The sequence below is a fragment of the Podarcis raffonei genome, chromosome 6 (genome assembly GCF_027172205.1).
Source record: "Podarcis raffonei isolate rPodRaf1 chromosome 6, rPodRaf1.pri, whole genome shotgun sequence".
NCBI lineage: Eukaryota > Metazoa > Chordata > Lepidosauria > Squamata > Lacertidae > Podarcis > Podarcis raffonei.
This window is the reverse complement of record NC_070607.1, coordinates 61582044-61594718: the sequence shown is the minus strand read 5'-3', so window position 1 is coordinate 61594718 and position 12675 is coordinate 61582044. Positions and strand designations below refer to the sequence as shown.

The 12675-nt window shown below is 43.7% G+C and overlaps 1 protein-coding gene across 6 annotated transcripts in view; it reads left to right on the top strand.

Annotated features, from left to right (window-relative positions):
* PLXNA2 (plexin A2) overlaps positions 1–12675 on the top strand; it is a 397866-nt gene that overhangs the window by 38470 nt on the left and 346721 nt on the right. For all 6 annotated transcript variants that reach the window (XR_008331159.1, XM_053393447.1, XM_053393446.1 and 3 more), the window contains exons 2-3: positions 5191–6467; positions 9637–9819. Coding sequence is in view for 5 of the 6 variants with exons in the window: in XM_053393447.1 (XP_053249422.1) it covers positions 5280–6467; positions 9637–9819 (1371 nt within the window). In the remaining variant the exon portion in view is untranslated. The remainder of the gene's footprint in view (positions 1–5190; positions 6468–9636; positions 9820–12675) is intronic.

Below are 12675 nucleotides of genomic sequence, written 5' to 3'. Positions count from 1 at the left end.
ATGTACTTCTGCAATCCTGGAGGTACCTCCAAACATGGTGATACCTTCCTGTTGTGTGTGGATTTAAATTCAATAAAAACAGAGATATTTATATACTGTAACTGATGGCACTAAGAGAACTTTTAGTATGTATATGTATATATTCTTAGCAAGTATTTCCTCACCTGCAAAATACACTGCACATAGGATTTAGAATCTGAGGAGAGATAATTCTGGGTAATATACTAAAAAGGGGGGGGACAATGGGGGAGAAAAAAAGAACTGCTTTGTTTGGATGAAATATTACATGCATTGAGGACTCCTGGGTTTATGGTGGCAATAATTATAGAACAAAAGCTTCTCATTTCTTATGCTCTCTGTCCATGCAATTCAGTGTAGCCAGAACTTACTTTATCCCATTAAAAAAGGAGCCCTCAGATTGTATTGGAACTGGCACTTGGATAACAAGCTTTTTGGAGCAGTTTGGTTAAAGCGTTTTCACAGGATTAAGTTAAAAGAAGTTCTGGTTCTCACTTAGCAGAAATCATCCTGTAAATAGCATTGTGTAGCTGTATTCCAGTGTTTCAGGTAAGTTGGGAGTTCTTAGGTGAAAAGGGGATTATGAAGCATAAAGCATTTTGTCTCTCTCTTTTTTCATCCTCATGGTGTAGCTTGAGGAAGGAGGTGGTTATTTCAGAGAAGGAAAACACACAGAGACAGCTGGCTTGTAATAACTTCATATCCCGGAAGGGTGGATAAAAGGCTCTCTGATGTAAGCCTGCATCACATAACCAGTGCTTTTCTAAGGCAAGCCTCCTATTTCCTAAGGAAATCCCAACCTTATGACTCCTAATTCTACTTGACAGTTGCCTGTGTTTGAAAGGGAAGGAGAGGAAGGTGGGCAGCAGAAAGGATCTCTTAAAGGTCCTACTCCAGCCCTTTGCCAAACGGCTTGCTTATTTCAGTCCACACAGTGTTAGTTCTATTAACTCATACAACCATCTAGGCACATCGTTGCTGATTGAAAAGTGTATTACTATTAGAAGAGTTTGGATTTGATATCCCGCCTTTCACTCCCTTTAAGGAGTCTCAAAGCAGCTAACATTCTCCTTTCCTTTCCTCCCACACAACAAACACTCTGTGAGGTGAGTGGGGCTGAGAGATTTCAAAGAAGTGTGACTGGCCCAAGGTCACCCAGCAGCTGCATGTGGAGGAGCGGAGACGCGTACCCGGTTCCCCAGATTATGAGACTACCGCTCTTAACCACTACACCACACTGGCTCTACCGTATTACTACCGCTATTATTTTCTTACCCACATATCACCATATGTTTCTGGGACAGGTTGCAACAATATAAAAATCTGATATTACTTATTTATTAATTAAATTTATGCCCTGCTTTTCCTCCCAAAGGATAATTTTAAAAATCAGTTACAAAGGCACCCTGTTAAAGAGGCCCATCTTCAGCATATGATGAAAGCTCTACAATGAAGGTAGCAGACATAGTGTATCCCCACCACCAGCCTGTTTCAAACAAGCCAATGATTTGCAGCATCTGGATTTAAGCATTACTTGGCAAACACTGGCAAAAAGCTTGTTACCAGGCTGAAACCATCCTAAAAATGATTTGATGGGAGTAGATGTGTGGGCATGCAGCAGAGGCAGAAGGACTTGCATAGGCAGCATTTTCAAAGCAAGCGCCACTAGCAGAGCTCACAAAATACACAAAGCAAAAAAGAACAATGGAATAAATTACTTCAACATCTTTTCTTCCAAAGCACTGTGTTTGGGCAGCTCTGATGAAATCAGTCCCTCTGATTAGGAGCTAGACCTGTACTCACAAAAGACCTCCTACGCTCCCTATTCTGATGTTTTCTTTGTATGGCAAGCTTGCAGAGAAATGCCCCCAGATTAGTATGGAGCTCCTCCCTTCAGTTTGGGCATTTTGAAGAGATTGTTCTTCAGCTCAGACAAGTGCTGAATCTGTCCCCAAAAAATCCCCTGCTTTGGGCTCACCCACACTTCCATTTGCTCTGCCGCTTTCTTGCAGGAAACCCCCCTCTTTACCACTGAATCGGAACAAATGATGATTGGCTTTCCATAGATTGCCATTTGTTCCAATTCAGCAGTAAAGAGCATGTTTTCCAGGAAAAAGCTGCAGGGCAAATGCAAAACCATTCAGACCCATGCCTAGAAAGTGCAGGAAAACCAGAAAACCACTCAGACCCGTGCTTTCTAGGCACTGGACAAAGAGAAGTGTGGATGAACCCTTTGGGGATTTGTCCAAATCCAAAACACATCCCTATTAATGAAGAATCTTGATTCAGAGCAGGAGATGGCCAAAAGAAAGAGAGAACGGAGGGCTCACCAACCATCATCTCCAGCCCTAGGTTGAATTTCCCTGTGGATCCACAATAGAAAAAAGGTGCCTCATCCTTGGTGTATATGCATCTTTAAATGCACATGCTCCAAAAGTCTGATTAGCCCCCCTTTCCAATAGGCATCAATACGTGTGCTAAAAGATGAAAGTATTACTTCCATCCCTCACATATCTGCTGCACAAACACTGGCATAATACTGATGCTTCCAATCACAACATATAGCATGGCTCCTCCTTTAGGTTACCTGAAATAGATGCTTTGAGCACTGTGTACACCAAAATCCAAGGGCTTCAGTGTGGTAAGTGGATGTCCAAAACTACTTGAATGAGAGCCACAGCAATTGCAGACTTTGTGTAAACAGCACTTTGCCTTGTCTGAGTCCATTGAGTGCTTTTGTTGGAAAGGAGAATTGCAGCTGCTGAACTCGACCCCCTTGCAATGAATGTTCTTTCAGACAGGTACTATGCACAGCTGATGGGCAGCGTACAGATCAAAAAAGGGACAGAAGCAGGTATTGAAAAGAGCGTACAGCTGCTGCCTGCCAGAACCAATCAAAGGCTGCCCTGCTGTGATAACAAAGAGCAGGGGTTGAGCTGCTCCTAGTCAGGGTGAGTGTCAGCTAGCTGAAAAGAGAGGAGGTGGCAGAATTGGGAGATTCCACAAGGCTTCAGCGCAGTGTTCAATGCTATGCAGGTTGTCACTGACAGAAACCCTAGGATACTGTTTACAAGAGGAGCAAATAGCTTTCAAATAAAGCACTTCACTCATATCTGACTAGCGGCAGGAAAACCTTTCTTTTTACAGAGGCTCCTTCAGTATCTCTCAGAAGTTCATCCCCAACATTTGATTTAAGCTCCCTGACTTGCCTGGTTCAGTGTTATTCAGTCTTACGTTTCTGAAGCATTAAAGACAGAAAAAGCAAGTAAGAACAGGGGAGTATATTAAGGAGCTTAAGACACACACACACCAGTGGTGTCAGCTCAACTATTGGACTGGATTTGATTGATTATATTTCTATGCCGCTTTTCATTCAAATGAATCCCAAAGCGGCTTACAAACAATAAATAACAATAACGTGATTGGACATAATAGAACATCACAAATACAGCATATATCATATGGAATAATTGGATGAAGCCCTGAAAGGGGTGCCCCAGTGATGCATAGTGACAAAATACTTTATCCTTGTTCTAGATGGACAATTCACCTGGCCTAGGGAGTGAATGCGATGGTCAGGGAATGTCAGATAGCAACCGGACACAGTCTGCAACTGTTTTCAGTTTAAGCACAGGTATTATCAAAGGTGGGACAGTAAAGTGGGAGAGAGGAAAGAAAAGAATGAGGATGGTAAGAGGGGAAAGGTTTTGGTTTTGTTGAGAGGCAACTTCAGTGCTTCTTTCCACATGGCCCATTTATGGGAAAGGAGCGGAATGTGAAAGGTCCCATATTCAGTTCCAAGCATCTCCAATTGAAAGACCCCAGGCAGGATGGCAAGGAAAGATGCCCACCTGATAACCTGAAAAGCTAGTTCCAGGAAGAGTAGATGGTACCAAGCTGTGTCAATCAATGCTGCGTCTTGAAAGAAGCAGCTTCATTACATAATGTCTGTATGATTGTGCCTTTGTGGGAGAAGGCCAAAGAAAATATGTAGCGGTAGCCATGGGGAGAGTAAAGGTTACATGGTTATCTTCTAGGTAACTGCTTCAACTGAACCTAGTATCTAAATAAATATGGTGCTCAGGTGCATGGCTTGTTCAATCCATGCTCTTACTAACTAGACATGTTCAACAGATGTGCAAACTTTGCACTTCTTCTTCTGCAGAAAATGATATGCCAAAAAATAATTTTGCACCAATCTCCTTGATCAACACAGTTCTCTCCTCACTTCTTGCCTTGCACAATGAACAGACATGAAAATGCTCTGGTATCGCTTTCTAATAGCCCAAGGCTCTGTCTGCACTTTCCCCTGCTGCCCCTCCATGCAAGAGGAGAGACATGGCAACACATTGTACCTTACAAAGCAGATATTCCCCACGAACATCACTTTTCACCTCAGAGCAGACCCCAGTGGTATCTATGAAGTGAACCATCAGGCATTCACTAAGGTTATAAATGAAAGCTCACACTGCAGTAAGTTGAATTCAGGTCTCCTGGGACTCTTTGTCTTCAGCCAGGGGTCAAAATTCCCAGCATGGTTGCATATTGGTGAGTGGCTGAGGCCACTTGATGCAGATTATGCAAGCAGGCATGGAGCCAGCCCTCTGTGGGCTTGCCAATTACAGAAGGTGCAGACACAGCCTAAGGCACCACAATGCCTGTGCATGTGAGGAATGTAGAAACAAACAGAAGGTGCTGCAGACATGTAAGCCATCTCTTCCTGATATTTCTTTCTCTTTAATTACATTGTAACCCTCATGGATTTCACAGAGAGGAAACCCTTCTTATTCACCTGTCAATTCAACACCTTGTCATAAGCCCCCCTCCCAGCCAAGGTTCTTAGATCTGATGCCTGGGTAGGTGAACTGTCTGCAAAATACTTGTCTTTGGGCTGAGATTGATTATTCCCTCCTGCAGCTGAATGAACTCATGACTCAGAGCATATTATGAGCAGTTAAACTGCGTAACAATTAATGCACAGAGGCGGAACAGAGTGCTAAAGCCTGCAGTGTTTACCCAAATGGGAACGCTGTTCATGGGTTTAGAGATGTCCTCTTTTGATCTCAAGGAGTTTTAGTGAGTGGGTAGAGGAGTGTTTAAATTCTTTCTACATGATATTTTAGGTCTAATCTCCCCCCCCCCTCTGTTTTTTTTCTTTTCTTTTTTCTGTAGAATCATGTGAGAAACACTGCTGTGGCAAGAGAGACACACAGGGAGTTTTGAGGTTCGCACTCCCTTTCCTCCTCACTCTCCACCACAGGATGGAACAGAGAAAGATCTGGCCTCGGATATGGGACTCCGAAGACTCATCGGTGGCCTTGGTGTTTCTTTGCCTGGTTTTATTTTCATGGAATGCCACTAGCACTCCCGTCTATAATACCTTCCACTCTGAGAACCGTGATTGGACTTTCAACCATCTGACTGTCCATCAGGCCACTGGAGCAGTCTATGTGGGAGCCATCAATCGGGTTTACAAGCTGTCTGGAAACTTGACCATCTTGGTTGCTCACAAGACAGGACCAGAGGAGGACAACAAATCCTGCTACCCACCACTCATAGTGCAGCCCTGCACTGAGATCTTAACACTGACTAACAATGTGAACAAGCTGCTGATAATTGATTACACAGAAAATAGGCTATTGGCCTGTGGGAGCCTCTACCAAGGAGTCTGCAAGCTGCTGCGATTGGATGATCTCTTCATCCTGGTGGAACCATCTCACAAGAAGGAGCACTATCTTTCCAGTGTTAACAAAACTGGCACTATGTATGGAGTTATAGTTCGCTCTGAGGGTGAGGATGGGAAGCTTTTCATTGGTACAGCAGTAGATGGCAAGCAGGATTACTTCCCCACTCTCTCCAGCCGGAAGCTACCACGTGACCCAGAGTCATCAGCTATGTTGGATTATGAACTTCACAGTGACTTTGTTTCATCACTCATAAAAATCCCTTCAGACACACTGGCCTTGGTCTCACATTTTGACATCTTTTATATCTATGGATTTTCCAGCGGCAACTTTGTCTATTTTCTGACTGTCCAGCCAGAGACTCCTGAGGGTGTCTCCATCAACTCAGCTAGCGATCTCTTCTACACATCTCGAATTGTGCGTCTCTGCAAGGATGACCCCAAGTTCCACTCCTATGTTTCTCTGCCATTTGGTTGTGTCAAAGGTGATGTGGAATATCGCCTCCTACAGGCAGCCTACCTTTCCAAGCCCGGGGAGGTGCTGGCCAGGTCCCTCAATATCACTGCCCAGGATGATGTCCTTTTTGCCATTTTCTCCAAGGGACAAAAGCAGTATCACCAGCCCCCTGATGACTCAGCTCTTTGCATCTTTCCCATCCGTGCTATCAATGCCCAAATTAAGGAGCGCTTACAGTCTTGCTACCAAGGGGAAGGCAATTTGGAACTCAACTGGCTGCTTGGGAAAGATGTTCAGTGTACCAAGGCGGTAAGAATGTTCACAGTATTTCACCTAGATTTCCTGCAGAAGAAGATATAGAAAATATTGTAGTGAGCAATATTGAGTAGCAACAGAAATTCTAGAGTGTAAAAACTGGTTTCTGTTTTCCTTCATAGGAACTTGGAGAACATCTCTTGAAGAATTGTTGCCTTCTAAATAATAATAATAATAATAATAATAATAATAATAATAATAATAATAATAATAATTTTTATTTATACCCCGCCCTCCCCAGCCAAGGCCGGGCTTAGGGCAATAATAAAAACAAGTTGAATGAATACAACTTAAAAACAAGATTAAAATACAACATTAAAATATATATATAATGATTATTTTGGTTCAAGTAGGTTCAAATCATAGGCTTCCTCTGCGACCTTGAGCAAGTTTTGTTTTCTCATACTCGTATGGAAAATAAGAACACCAATAATGATGTATCAGCCTCAGCAGGCCATTGGGAGGGATAACTAGTTATGAAAAAAAATTTTTAAAAACATTTGCCATTTATCAGCATTCCTGCATAAAGCAGAGGTATTATCGAGTTATTTCTGCCATTGCTCCCCAAGTATCAAACTGAGAAATCGAATCCATTCATTAATCACAATGGAAAGGCAAATTCTTTTATGGCCAAGAGTTGTTCTTCTGTTATAGTAATGGAGGGCAAGACTAAGATGTAGCTGATTTGGTAGATTCCATTTCTTCTTGAAATCTGGTCTGAAGCCAAACCTGAAAGTGCAGCAAAGAAGTACCCTTCCTCCCTGAGCAGGAAGGTTTCATGCAAACAAGCCTGAAAGATTAATGGCCAATTTCAGTTGCACATTTTGGTCTTCTTGGATATTGATTAATGTAGCTGGCCCACTTGGATAAGTGCAGAAGATCCAAGACAGAGAAAAATCAATTTATTCTGTAGCTTATTGTGGCAAATAAAAGAAACTGGGGTGTTAAGAGACATTCCATTTAATGTGTACATTCATGCAGCTAGTTGTGCCAGGGTAATTAAAACATTTTAAAGACAAGGTTCCTTAATTTCACTGCAGCTAGATAGTCACCCTGTTTGGTCACACTCATCATAGACAGAATATGCTATGTAGCATTCACTTGTTATTCAGGATCTTCATTTTCAAAAATGCTCAAAGTTTTTATAGAGGGGGTCTCTTAACATTTATTGCAGAGGTGAGGAACCTCAAACCTGGAGGGCAAGTTGCAGCCCTCCAAGCTGCTCTGTCTGGCCCTTAGGACCCTCCCCAGGCCATTGCTCTCACCACCACTGTTTTGAACCACCGCTTTAGCATTTTTGCCTGGCTGGAAAGTGTCCTTGAATTCTCATAATGCTTCTTGCTTGCCTGGATAGGGAATAGTAAGAGATTTGTGACTCTGTGTAGATACTATATAGAGGTAAGATTTACACCGGTTGTTCTATTCACATTTGCCTATTTACTGACATGTGCCTCCCCGAACCAAAAAAAGATTGCCCAGAAGGCAGTGTGGCCCTTGGAATGGGCCATGCTCCTGATTTATATGGGGGAAGGGAAATGATAGACAGAAGTGCCAGCTTATGAGGCCGATGGGGAAGGGGGCGCAATGTTGCACAAGCGACATCCCGACATTGTACATGTGGTGTCAGGATGTTGGGAGGAGCCAGGGAGGAGCCAGATGCAGCAGCTGCACTGTTCACTGACTGGTGGCTCCTCCTGGGACCACCACTGGTGGGAGGCTGTTTCGACCCTCCTTCCCCTCCATGGCAGGAGGAAGAGAAGGCGCTTCTGTGGTTTTTAGGCATGGGGAGCCCCGGCCCTGATCCCAAAAATGTAAGGGTTGCCAAAAGTGCTTGGCCTCCTGGAGCTGATTGCAGTTCACCAGGTACTTTGTGGGAAAGCTCTCTTAAAAGCAAACTGTTAATTCTTGTCATTAAAGCTGGATTGTGTGGAGATGACTGCATGAGAGAAGGAACCAAACACATAGAGAAAATCAGTTTCTCCCTTCAGAGTAAAGAGACCTGTACTTTCTCTGGCTGTTTTTGATTCTATACTACTAACAGCTGAATCTTTTTCTTTCTTTTGACAAGTGGGGGAAATGATATAGCCAATTTCAGCCATCACCCCTCTGCCATGTCATTTGCAGAGGAAGAGCAGAATGAAGAGCTCTGTGTCTGAATGAGGAAAGTCCAATGTACTAAGAATGGTACTAAATTCAATTCAGGGCTGATAAAATGGCTTAGGAGTTAGCTCTCTGCTTGGCTGGCTTCCTGGGTCTGCTGAACTGTGGAAGCAAAAATGCTAACAGGTGATGGAATAGGGGAATGAGGGTGGGGTGCATTTCAGGAAGCAATGCATCCTAAGGACTTTGAATAGCATTTTGCTTAGGTCTATGTACACTAGCAGCTAGTGAAAAGACAACAAAGCTTTGAGGGTCAGTTTAGAGCTAGGGTGGGGAACCTGTGGGGAACTTCCAGGTGTTGTTGGATTATATCTCCCATCAGCTCCTGTCAACATAGCCAATGTTCAGGGAACATGGGAGTTGTAGTCTTTCAACATCTCGAGAACCACAGGTTCTCACCCCTGTGCTTATGTTTCAAGGTGTGTGCAAGGCCTCCTCTTCTCAATGAAGGTAGGGAAATTATGAAACACAGAGGAATGTGAGTGATCAATCCTTTTCTTGGGGAAAAGCTATAGCTCAGAGGTAGAGCATCTGCATTGGTTTAGGGCTGGGGATATTCCCTCTCTGAAATTCTGGAGAGCTATGCCAGCCACTGTAGACAATGCTTAGCTAAACAGGCCAATGGTCTGACTCAGTATAAGGAATCTTTGTTCCTTAGGTCCAAAGTCTGCAAAATGTAATTGAGACACCAATGGAAATGATATATGCAGTTGTGTGCATATGCATATGCACATGTACACGAGTGCACTTCTGCAAAGGGTTTTGTAAAACATGTTCTGAGGATGCCACCATGAACTGAATCTTCCAGGCAAGTCTTATAAGAGATCTAAAAAGGATCTGGTCTCAGATTTTGGAATGCTGCCTTGGGCCCAGCTGAACAAAGATTTGTTATACGCTAGATGTTGTCAGGTGTTGCTTAGGGAGGCTTAGCCTTTTGAAGGTTGCTTTGTCTCCACTTTCTTGCCTGTCATCCACACTCACCAAAATGCCTTCTCCCTTTCAGCCAGTCCCAATAGATGACAACTTCTGTGGATTGGACATTAACCAGCCACTGGGAGGTTCCATACCAGTAGAAGGGGTGACTCTTTACACATCCAGCCGCGATCGGATGACTTCTGTCACTTCATATGTCTACAATGGCTACAGTGTGGTGTTTGTGGGCACCAAGAGTGGCAAGCTGAAGAAAGTAAGTTTGTTCTTTTGGCTCTGGGGAGCCCAGACCATATCTCTTCTTTTCAATGTCTTTTGCTGGAGAGTATAGCTGGCTTCCAATAGTTGTAGAGGCCGGTTTACTGATAAGTATAAATGTAATTTGAAAATAAAAAGGGTACACTTGAAACCATCAGACAGGTAAGTGTAATTTTTATTTGCTGTCAGTTATGCTCTAAAGTCAAAGCCCAGCCGTTAAAAGCACTACAGAGATACAAAAGCCACTAGAAATGTAAAGACTCTCACACATGCACAGATTCTTGTGGGGTTCTCGTTGCTTTACAAAAAAGTAGATTTTATCATTCTCCTGGGGGGATGCAATTCTATATACCTGAGACTGCATGGTCTGCTTAATAACCACTTTCTCCCACAGTTCCATGTAGCTGTAAGAGGCACATCTGGATGTTTAGATGTTCAGTTCATAAGGATTGCCTTAGACAATACGCAAGGCATCCAAAATTGTTTGCACTTGTTTCTTGAAGAAATGTGTTCTTTCACATAGAAATGTGATTCTTTACTTAGGAAGCAAGAAACTGTCCAAAACTGTCTTCAGTTAGAGCGAGTGAAAGGGCATCCTTTCCAGAGTGTCTGTTTAGTGATGGTAGGGCAGAGCAGTGAACATGGATTTTAACAGTAGTAGATGGTGCCCATCATTTATGTTCTCTTGCTGGCTTTTTTCTCACTGTCAACATAGACTTCTGGAATATAAATGTTTGTGGGATTGGATTCTGCTCTTCTCAAGTCACCCCAAAGGTTATTGTGATCAAAGATCTTAGTGGGACAGGATTCATGTGTCATGTTTGCTCAGTTCATTGTGGCAGCTCCTCCTCCCTGTACCTTCTCTAGTTGTCTCCTTGCTGACTGTATTCATTGAAGAGTGCTTATTGACCCATCACAGCACTGATAAGTGTCATGTCCTATCAAGCTGGTTCTACCTTCAGAAGTTGTCAGGAACACATGCTTCTCATCTCCCATAGCCTAAGCATGTGTGGTGCTTCAGACAGCAGTGGAAGGAATTGTATAATACTAAGGTGGGCTGTGCAGTGTGGCTGGCTGGCTGGCTGACTTCCTCAATGAGTGTGGTTGGATGTCCTGGAAGAAAAGGGGGATATTTGCTACAGTAGGAAGCTCCAGTAGTAAATGGAGGAGGGAAATAGTGCAAACCTGTGCATTGACATCAGTTAGCTGGCTTTTAAGTCTGAAAGAATTTGGCACAGTGTGCAAAACACCTGGTGTTTTAAGGTATTCAATATTAAAATCACACTTGGGTAGTTTCACAGTTATGCCACTACCAAGAATTAATGTGTTGCACTGTATTTGAGGTTCATGCATTTATTCATGGCCACAGATTTTCACTGAGAACTGATCTTTAATCTCTTTTGGAATACTATCTGTATGTTTGCCAAAGCCTGGTGAGCAGGCACTCTTGATAGCACTCCTACTGTTTGCTAGTAAAAGTCCTGCTTGGACTGGACAATATCTCTTCTCTCTGGTGAGAAGGGAGCGGGTTAACTGGCAGTGGTAGCCTCTTGGGCAGCCCATAGCCTGAGGTAAGCTTTGCTTTTCTGAATGTAGTCTTGCCTCTCACCTTCCACCCTTCTTACTGACCTTTGTGTGATAGATTGACTTCATTAGATAACATTCCTTCCTGTTTGCATCACAGAGGAAAGGCTACTTGCCTGAGGCAAAGAAATATTCCAAATTCCTTTTGCCCTTAAAGAAAAGCCTTGTTTTGTGGAACTTAGGAGTCAGTGATTAAGTTGGACTTTCCATTCCATATATCCATGTCAAAGCTCATTGCTAAATTAGTGTCCGCAGTCTCCAAATACATTGATCCATTCCTTTCCATTGAATGATAACAAAGCTGGTGATTTTGACCTGTCCTGGGCAGGTACCAGTTTTCATTTTGAATGGACAGAAAGCAGCCTGGTACCTGTGCATAAAAATGCAACATAGTACAATATATCAGTGGGGCAACATTTTTATTATATTATATGAACAAAATAGCCCACCATTCTGCCGAAGAGCTCAGGGTGGCACGCATGAGTCTCTCCCTTCCCCATTTTATTCTCACAGCAACCAGTAGGTTAGGCTGAGGTATGGCCAGTGCTTCAAGCTCACCCAGCATGGCTTTATAGCTGGGTGGGTATTTGAACTGTGGTCACCTAGGTTCTCATCCAAGGGTGGAATTTAACAAAGCATGCCAGACAAGTGGTACATGGGAGCAATCTCATACTGACAAATGATAAAATGATAAACTGGCCATTCAGGGCAGGGCAATCCCATGTACATTTACTCCGAACCTGGGAGGCCACTGGATAACCTTGGGCTGGTCACCATCTCTCAGCCTAACTTACTTCATAGGATTGTTTATTGAGAGGATAAAATTGGGATAGAAGAACCATTTGCACCACCTTGAGCAACTTGGAGGAAAGGCAAGATAAAAATATATTAATAAATAAATAAGGAGTAAGTTCTACTGGGACGCGGGTGGCACTGTGGGTAAAAGCCTCAGCGCCTAGGGCTTGCCGATCGAAAGGTCGGCGGTTCGAATCCCCGCGGCAGGGTGCGCTCCCGCTGCTCGGTCCCAGCGCCTGCCAACCTAGCAGTTCGAAAGCACCCCCGGGTGCAAGTAGATAAATAGGGACCGCTTACTGGCGGGAAGGTAAACGGCGTTTCCGTGTGCTGCGCTGGCTCGCCAGATGCAGCTTGTCACGCTGGCCACGTGACCCGGAAGTGTCTCCGGACAGCGCAGGCCTCCGGCCTCTTGAGTGAGATGGGCGCACAACCCTAGAGTCTGTCAAGACTGGCCCATACGGGCAGGGGTACCTTT